The sequence below is a fragment of the Phalacrocorax aristotelis genome, chromosome 14 (genome assembly GCF_949628215.1).
Source record: "Phalacrocorax aristotelis chromosome 14, bGulAri2.1, whole genome shotgun sequence".
Lineage (NCBI taxonomy): Eukaryota > Metazoa > Chordata > Aves > Suliformes > Phalacrocoracidae > Phalacrocorax > Phalacrocorax aristotelis.
Genome location: NC_134289.1, coordinates 3350605 through 3359618, shown reverse-complemented (window position 1 = coordinate 3359618; position 9014 = coordinate 3350605). Strand labels below are relative to the sequence as shown.

General features: G+C 45.8%; 1 protein-coding gene across 4 annotated transcripts; it reads left to right on the top strand.

Annotated features, from left to right (window-relative positions):
• The first annotated feature begins 298 nt into the window (after positions 1–298).
• On the top strand, positions 299–8629 carry NUDT13 (nudix hydrolase 13). 4 transcript variants are annotated; one of them, XM_075109408.1, is made up of 10 exons: positions 299–506; positions 1991–2102; positions 2999–3138; positions 3788–3895; positions 4271–4377; positions 5282–5407; positions 5641–5752; positions 6392–6546; positions 7139–7241; positions 7963–8629. In XM_075109408.1, the coding sequence occupies exons 2-10, from the start codon at positions 2020–2022 to the stop codon at positions 7992–7994; spliced, it is 966 nt and encodes a 321-aa protein (XP_074965509.1). In that variant the 5' UTR covers positions 299–506; positions 1991–2019; the 3' UTR covers positions 7995–8629. The 4 variants fall into 4 exon arrangements, with proteins under 4 accessions (XP_074965509.1, XP_074965510.1, XP_074965507.1 ...); XM_075109405.1 differs by lacking the exon at positions 7963–8629 and adding an exon at positions 618–664 and having other exon boundaries at positions 418–506; positions 7139–7420; XM_075109409.1 differs by lacking the exon at positions 7963–8629 and having other exon boundaries at positions 7139–7867.
• Positions 8630–9014: the final 385 nt, after the last annotated feature.

Genomic DNA, 9014 nt, shown 5'->3' with positions numbered 1-9014 from the left:
GAAGCTTGGAGGCAAATAAAAAGAAGAAACAGAATCTAACAGGAGCAAACTCCTCTGCTAAGAACAGCTTAAATTACTGCAGTAGCACTGTTCTCTTAATAACTTCTGCTTGGCAAAATACAGCATGTGGATTTCTGACAGAATGAAGCAGGTGTGGAGAGAAGAAAAAAAGAGTTTACTCTTAGGCAGCCTCACTAACTCCAGGAGCCAGTCAAAATCGGGAGCAGAGTCAGCCATCTAGCTTTGCCACGGGCTTGAGAGCAGCCTGTGCAGAACTACATTTCCCAGCGCTCACCGTGGGGGAAGAGCGACTCAGACCCAGCAGGACAGCTGCTCTGCGGTTTGCTGTCGGAGCAGCGCTTCTAGCTGAGGCCAAGGTGGGACTCTCGTAGCTGATCCCTGCTGCTGGAGACAGTGCTCCTTCTGCGCAGAGCGCACTAAGTGGGGAAAACGAACGTGTGGGGAATGCAGGCCTAGATCCACCTCCCGCCGGCTGGACAGCGTAGGTGAGATTTACCGCCAAGGCGGGGGAATTTGGGCTGGCCTCCCGAGATCAAGTTTTTACTGTCTCTGAGTTTGCAGTGATCCTAACCAAAATCTGGCATTGTGGTTCCTAGGAAGGAAGGGGTTAAACGCCTGCAGACACTGCATTTCATCGTTCCAGGTACAAGATATTCCTCTTGTCCCCAGCCGGTCACATCCCACTGCTCATTCCAGAGCAAAGTGCAGAGCTCTTTGTAAACTCCTCGGTTTAATGCTGGTTGCTGTGCTGCAGATTTTCACACGTCAGGCTACACGAGACGTGGGGGTGGAGAAGCGAGTGAGACGTAATCGTCGCACCACAAGATTGTTTCAGACACGGTCTCTGTGGCAGCCGCCATCCGTGCACATGCCTGCCCGAGCCTGTCGGCAGCCTGCCAGGTTCCCACTGCTACGGCTGAAGCCCCAGGCAGGGACGCCGATGCTCTCCCCAGCGGCTTCCACGGCAGGCTTGGCTCCCCTGTCTCCCCAGGGATTATCCTGGTGAAGACCACCCTTGGCTGAGATAGTGGGAAAGAGGGATCTGGGGCAGAGGTGTCAGAAGCTGCAAGGCAAAGCCTCCACATCGCTGGCTACAGAAACTGCCTCCTTGAAACTGCCTCTACTCAGGCACCACTCAGGCTCAGGAGCCATCGCTGACCTTTAACGACAGGAAGGACTCACAGACTCCTTGGCACTGCTTGTGTGTCTGTAAATCAAAGCAAACATAAATTCCTGCTTCCAGGGCTTCAAGTTCTATGGTTGAAAAGTGAAATATTCAAAATAATTGTTATGATGATGAATCATAGTTAATTTCTGTTTCGGATGAATGCCAGAGAGGGTAGCATTTCTGGCTATTTTCTGACATCCTGAAGCTGAGTTCAAACTGCAGTCTGTGAGTGCCTGAGCTGAAAGTGTGGTAGGATCCTTTGGCACAAAAAACATTCATAGTTGGAGATGATCCAATTCAGCTGCAACTGCTGTCTCTCAACTAACTCGGGGAATTCTCTTCCGCAGCTGATATTTTGTCTTTCATTCTCTTCTGGCATCAGTGCCTTTCCCACAGACCTACTGTGTGCTGCAATAGGATGTTCAGCTGGATCAAGGCCATTACAACTGTGTAGGAAACAAACAAGAGAGCAGCCACCTTCACTGCTCTTTTCCCCAGGGATACAGGAGTTCAGGGCAGCAACATTGAACCTAGGCTTATGGCAATTTCTGTAAGACCTTCTGTGCATGCTCGCAGATGGAAACAAACTGAGGCATCTTTAAAATGTCTTAAAAATGGCCTGAAACTGGGTTTGATGTGTGACTGGAGACTAAGACCAAAGTGATAATTTTAGAAAGCAGATGCCAGTATTCTGCAGAGTCTGCAAGAGGGAGATTTCTGGTAGCAGTGGGTTATTGCATCTTTTAAATCAAACTTAACTTTGTAGGGCTGGTGCATTGTATTCTATGCTTCTCTTTTTAGGCAGAGACAGCTCCCTGTAGGTGTTGGTTATGGCTGCAATTTATCAAGCAGTGTACAGAAGAGCTTCCTCTCTCTTCTGCAGGTTACACTCTACCTACATTAGAAAAATGAGGTAAGCTCTCATCTGATTCTTTTGTACAACGAGAAGACCCGCATTTGGCACTCTTGTGTCCGCTGCCGCTAGAGGCCCTACCTAAATCTAACCTGGGGGTTAATCTTCTAACAGTTCAGCAATAATATCGTAATGCTATGTAAGCTCTGTAACTGATAACAGTCCAAATTTCTCCACTCCCTGCACCACTGATAAGAACTGGTTCTCTCAGGCTGAAGCTCTGTTAATGAATGCCTGTGCTTGCTGTCCTAAAGGTCTCTTAAAATACAAGGCAGACTTGCAGTGATGCTGCTCACCTCTCCTTACATACTACTGCAAACAGACTGAACGAAGCACATCCTGACACCCTTTTTTCAATGACTGCCTTTACTAACTCAGGCCCTGGCCAGCTGGGCCCTATGACTTCAGCTTGGTCTTTACTCCTCACGTCAGCGTGACAGGTAGAACGTACCCTGCAGCGATGCATGCAACCCGATGGGAAGTGTATTCTACAGCTGAAGTGCTCAGTAGCCTTGCCGAATGGGACTTGGAGCCATCCAGTTGGGGGAATAAAAGGGAAGATCAAGGTTTCCTGTACACAAATGAGCATGCCTATAAAGTAGACCTCTTGGATTAAGAGACTGTGTTACTGATCATCTCAGATGTCCAAGACTTCAGGCTACTTGTGTGGTAGTAAGAATTGCAGTGTTTTCTGCCACATGGCACCTTTGCTAGAGGTTACACTCCTCCAAAGAGCAGACTCAGCTGTCAAAAACTCTAGAAGCATGTGGAATACAAAAAACTGTACTATCTCTCCAGCCCCCTGCTCTGTGCAAAATAACCACATCCAAATAAGCGTAACACAGGTAATCTCAACATGATCTTGAATTCATTTCCCAAATCTTTTCTCACTGCAGATACTTAAATGAACTAAAGGAAGATGATAGCCTTTGTAGACAAGCCCAGACGTCAGGAACTTTCTATCTCTTTCACAATCTCTCCCCCTTCCTGCAGAAAGTGGGGAAGAAATATTTGGTACCACAGCTCAGTGCAGCAGGTAAGCAGGTGTCCAGAAAGAACCACTTCCTGGATCACACAGCAGAAATGATACTGAGATATTTGCAATAAGCAACCCCTTACACAGGGGCTGAAAAATCCATCAATCTGTGCAGAACATCCTGCTATATGCAGCACGCTATTTGTTAACAACCAAAGACTATTTAGAGTTAAAACCTTGGCATGCAGACACAAACTCATGTTCTTCACACACATACGGTATCAACGCATACCTGATCTGTTTTGAGAGGATCAGTTTTAAACATTTGGGACTATGCCTTTTGAAGAGAAAGGGCTGGCAGGAAAACAAGCAAGGTCTAACTGATAAAGGTTATTTGGCGTAACGCAGGAGAAGTTTTCTTAGAGAGAAAGGTATTGGCTGGTGTAGGACAGAAACAGAATGGACAGCTGCTCCCCAAGCATTACAGCATTTGCATCTTTAGCTTGACATGGTCAAAACTTCCAACAGCTAGGGGGAAAGCCAGACCTTTGGTCTCCATCTGGGTGGGACCACTTGTCTGGTCCCCTCTCACATAAGCACCCTGACTTGTGCCAAGATTTTGCGTGCCTTGAAGATCTAGAGAGGGCATCATGGTTGTATGAATTTGATTTCATCACAGCTTTTTCTTCCCCTTTCCCCTGCTGTTTAGAGATGAAAAGGATCCTGGAGAAATTCAGAGAGACTGAACAGTGGATAGAGAAGTCGGTGCTGATCAGTTGTTCAGACGAGCACGTACCACACTTTGCCTTGGATTTAGGTTGGGATGATTCCTCCTTCCATCTGTGTCAGCATCACATTTGATGCACTGAAATGAAGAAGCTGCCTAGGCAGCATCCCTAGTGCTTCCTGAGTGAACATTTACTGCCAAAGAGAGCTCAGTTGAGTCTCTGTAGGAGCTGTTATGAGCGTGGTGGGTCAGAGCCACAGAACTGCACTGCTGTTCTGCGTGTGTCCGTAAAGGTGGGCTGTTGGCAGGTCACTTAACATTTGGGAATATTACCACTGAGGTGATGTCACTTCCATGGGAACTTCCAGAAATTGTGTACCGGAACAATGAAGGGCGTAAAGTTGGGATAATAAGTGCAATTTATGAGATCAAAGATTTTTTTGTTGTTGTTGTTACTTTAAACAGGGGCCTTGGAGAAATCCATCATTGAGTCTGAACTCAAGGGATCATTTACTGACTTACGAAAGGCTCTCTTCGTACTGGATGAGAAAGATTCTTCTTTGTTGGCTTCGGTATTGTACAGGATTTTTTACTTTAAGAAGTTGCTATTTCTAACGTCAGCCCTTCTCCTTGTCTCCTATATTGTCTCATGATTTAATACGTATTGTGGAAGTACCTACTGTACACTTTCAGTGACCTAGGTACAAACGTACTATAAATCACAGCAGCCTTCCCAAATTTGCAATCCCAAAAGCAAGCTGCAGCAGGAAGAGAAACAGACAAGTGGCTTAAAAATGACCGCAGTGATTAGCCATTTAGCATCAACCTGCTGCATTGTCCAGTGTGAAACATACTACCTTCTCAGTCATCACAGCAATCCCATTTGTCCTCACCTTAATAACTATCGGGCACTAGTTTTCTGTAACCTTCTAGGCAAACTGAATTTCATGAATGAACTTACAGATTATCTATCAGAGCTGCTCTTTTAAAACTACTCACTTATAAGCTGTTACTCTGCAGATGTTGTATGTTTGGAAGCCCTAAGAAAAGGCCTGTGTGTGAAAATCAGCTGTACTGACCCAAAAGTAGAAATAGCTCGTGTTTCTTTTCCTGCATGTAATGTTTGTGGTGCTTGGGCTATTTTTCAAGAAGGTATTCAGGGTTGGAGACTCCTTAGAATAGCTTGTTTCCCATTACTACACCCATTATATCCCAGTAAAGAACAACTCTTCCCCACCTCCCCTGAACATGCTCAGATTTGGATGCTAAAGCAAGACACATGAAAAAATGATTGCAGAATCTGCCATTTTTCAAAGCAGTGCCTGTACTTAATTTACCTTTCTGAGGCTTCCAAACATAAGCAGAGTTTATCTGCATGTTGGGGAGAAGACAGCAAAGTATCATTCAGGGAGACTGCTCTGAATCTCTTTGCCCCAGGTATAAATGTGATGTCTGTTTCTCTCTTGCTGTTTGCAGGCCCAGTCCCTTCTCCAGTGGCACGATTCCCACCAGTACTGTAGCAAAACTGGGCAGCCGACTCAGAAGAATGTAGCTGGCAGCAAGCGTGTCTGCCATGCCAGCGGAATAACTTACTATCCACAGGTGAGCCCCTGAAGAGCAAAGGTAAGCAGCACAGGGTGTCTGTGGCAGCAAGCCAATGCTGCTGGGTCACGTGGAGGGGAACCTGTAAAAGGCAGCAGGAGTGCTTTACATGTAGATGGGTAGTTTTTCTTTGGTGTTTATCCACTGACCCTCAACTGGCGAGGAAAAGCAACAATTTGGCACTTACTTGTTCGGTCTGAACTTCTTGCTTTGCTTTTTCATGCATTTGCTAGATGTCTCCAGTGGTTATCACCCTGGTGTCTGATGGGAGCCGGTGCCTCCTCGCACGACAGCCCTCATTTCCTCAGGGGATGTACACCGCTCTGTCAGGCTTCTGTGATGTGGGTAAGGTGGTCTCTGATCCAGCAAAGTGCAGGGTGCAAGGGCAGAACCTGCAGGGTGCGAGGGCAGAATGGGGGGACATCAATGAAATGCCTATTCACAGAGGAGGTTGGACACATAGGTGATACCAGGGAAAAACATATTGGATCTAAATAGATCGGTATTCCCATTCAGACAGAATTCAAAATAGCTGTATATATCCGAAGAGAATGGGAATTATGGTGTGTATCAGTTGCTCTGGTCCCTCACGGTAAATATAAGACTCGAGTTAGAACCCTGAATACATTTTTAGTCCATTTTGTGTCTAGTGCGGTCAGGCTCAGAAGAAAAACTACAGACCTCTTGTTACAGGAGGGAAAATGGCTTAAAAAGGGAAATGATGAAGACAGGCAGCATTGTTCTGTCCACCAGCTGTATATAGACAAAGCCAAAAATGTCTCTGCTGCCTCTGTTTAAGGGAGGTGAGAAATCCTGATGAATTTAATTGAGCATCCTGCTGACAAGTGTTTCCAGTCAGAGCTCCTGCATGTGCATGAGCAGTCAGGGCTGGAACACCTCAGAAATGAGTGTGCCTGTGTTTTCTTTGCCACGGTTTGCTGCCCTGAGGCCAGGCCGTCCTTACCTAACTTTGGTTGCTTCTAGGTGAAAGTGTGGAGGAGGCAGTCCGGCGAGAGGTGGCAGAAGAGGTGGGCCTGGAGGTGGACTCACTCTGGTACTCAGCTTCTCAGCATTGGCCCTTCCCCAGCAGCTGCTTAATGATAGCTTGTCACGCATTGGTGAGAGCACAGCAGGCTGAGGTGAGAAGACTTGGGTTCCCCTAAGGCATTTCACTGCCCACCTTATGTAGCAAAATCTCTTTTAGTTGACAGACTTCAGTTTGAAGAGCATCAGATCCCCTCTAGATGCAGTTTTCCATCAGCTTTCTCTACAAGTGAAGAACAAATTTCAAAATAATCATATATTCTGTTGCAAAGTGCCAGATTTTGCACAGGTCACTGTATATACACAAGCCCAGAGCCCAGCACTGCTCTATTTTCTCCTCTGACCTTTGCAGAGGAGGTACTCTCTAGTATTAATATGTATTTGCCATAGAATATGCAGATTCTGCCATGTTAATTACTGTGCTCAGCCACTGGTACTTTGCCGGCCATGATTCCATGATGGAATAGGGCTACCCTGATTTGTGGCTTCCCCAAAGAAACCCAGACAACAAAGTACCAGTGGATAGTGATGTCCTGTCCTTTACTGGCATCAGCACTTAATTCAGGCATGGATAAAGCACTCTGGGCATTCTAGTGTAGGATCTTTGTGGATGCAAGTACAAGCCAGGTACCGCTGCCCACATTTAAATCTGATTTAAGAAATTTGTACTCTCTCAATTCTTTCCAGATCAGTATGAACAGCCTGGAACTAGAGGAAGCCCGATGGTTTCGCCTGGAGGAAATCATAGAGGGTCTCAAGAGAGAGCCCAGATTTTCAAAGCAAGCTGATGGTATTTTATTACCCTGGTTCCCCCCCAAACAGGCTATTGCTCACCGGCTGATTTGTGAGTGGGTTAAGCAGCAAACTTCCCAGCCAGCTTAGGCATGACTTCATCGAGTCTGCAATTCTACCAGAACTGCAAAAGCTCGATACAAAAGCTTCCAGAGTTACTGAAAGCAAAGCCTGCGTACCAGTGAGGCTAGCACAAGACTGAACAGCAGTCTTGCACTGAGATACATAGACCTGCAAAGGCATTTCTAAATTGATCATCCTCAGACAATTCCATGTACAGTGGATGACCTTTGAGATCCCATGACTTCCAGTAAATGTACAATAAAATTCATAGTTCCAAAGCATAAAACTTACTGTGACCAGCTGCTGGTGTTGCCCAGCAAACAACAGAACAGTGAACCCCTGGCACCTATGTCCCATTTTCCTCAAATTTATCTATCTTGGATGGATATCAAATGCACATTTTTTCCAGGAAAAAATAAAGGGACAGTGGTTCATTTATGATTGGAAAAACTATCAAAAACCAGAAAAAAGCTACTGCCTGTATGTTCTCCCTTTCTACTTCCCTTCCCATTCAATCTTCCAGTTTCATATAAAACATCCTAATTTCTTTGCAAATGTTAAGTGGTCTCCTACTTCATTGCGATATCTGAGCGACTGAAAATATCCCTAGAGGCACCATTTTCCCCACCAGTAAGACAGCATTACTTCCATCGCAGAGAGAAGAGAGAACAGAGCTATCTGGTGGTAGAGAGTGGAAGAGCAAAACCTACATATAAGCACATTAGAAGAACCCAGATAAAGAAAAGGTGAGAGGAACTGCTGCAAGAAAGGACTGCACTTCTGACAGAGGAAAATCCTGAAAGGCACAATGCCTCTTACCCTGGGCCAAAAGTTTGTGGCTTGCCTGGAGAGCCGGTCTCATTTTATTGATGAAATGATATCACTTCTGTGGAGAGAGAGCAACAAAGAGACAGTCTGGGCAAGGAAAGCTTAGTAAAAGAGACCGATGGAAGGATGTTTGATCTGCTGCTGATTCAGGCTGACAGCCATTTCTGCCTACGTGGTCAGAGTTCAAATGCCAAGACTGCAAAGCTGTCGGTACAGATACCTGAAGGGGGAACAGGAATGTGTCATTGGCTGCCACCATTAGGATTCACTGCAGGTGAAAGACCTTTTGAGCAATGGTAAAAATCTGGAGTCACGACACCTGAGCAATAAGTAAAAAAGAAGGCTTTTTCATACCGTTGAGACATGCTTTGTTGCCTCAGGTTAATTTTACTTTAGGAGGTTGGGAGGGGATTCTTTCAGGCCATTGTGGCACGTGCCAACACGTTTCCTACCCTCACTAACTCTCAGTCAATAAAACCCATGTGTCAGAGCATATCTTTCATGTTTGTGAACTCGATCTGTGATTCATCCTGGAAAGAATGTACTCTGGTACAGCCAAGGGCATTTCTTCCTTCCTCTAGCCCAGCCAGACACACCACAGGAACCCCCACACCACTGAACTTACCTGCAACACTCCTGCATCCAGTTTCCTTTGAAAGATGTCTCGCTGCCTCTTTTCATAGTAGTTCCTCCTGCTTTCTCACCATTTTAATTCCCCAGCATTTACCTCTTCCTCTCTCTTCTCTGGAATCTGCCATTTTAATCTTCAGCCTTATTCCTTTCTTCCCTTTCTCTGCAGTAGAAGACGTTGAAAAGTTAGATACCCGCCTGCAAGGGATTCCTGCTTCTCATTCTCCTTCCTACTTCTCCTTAATGCCTT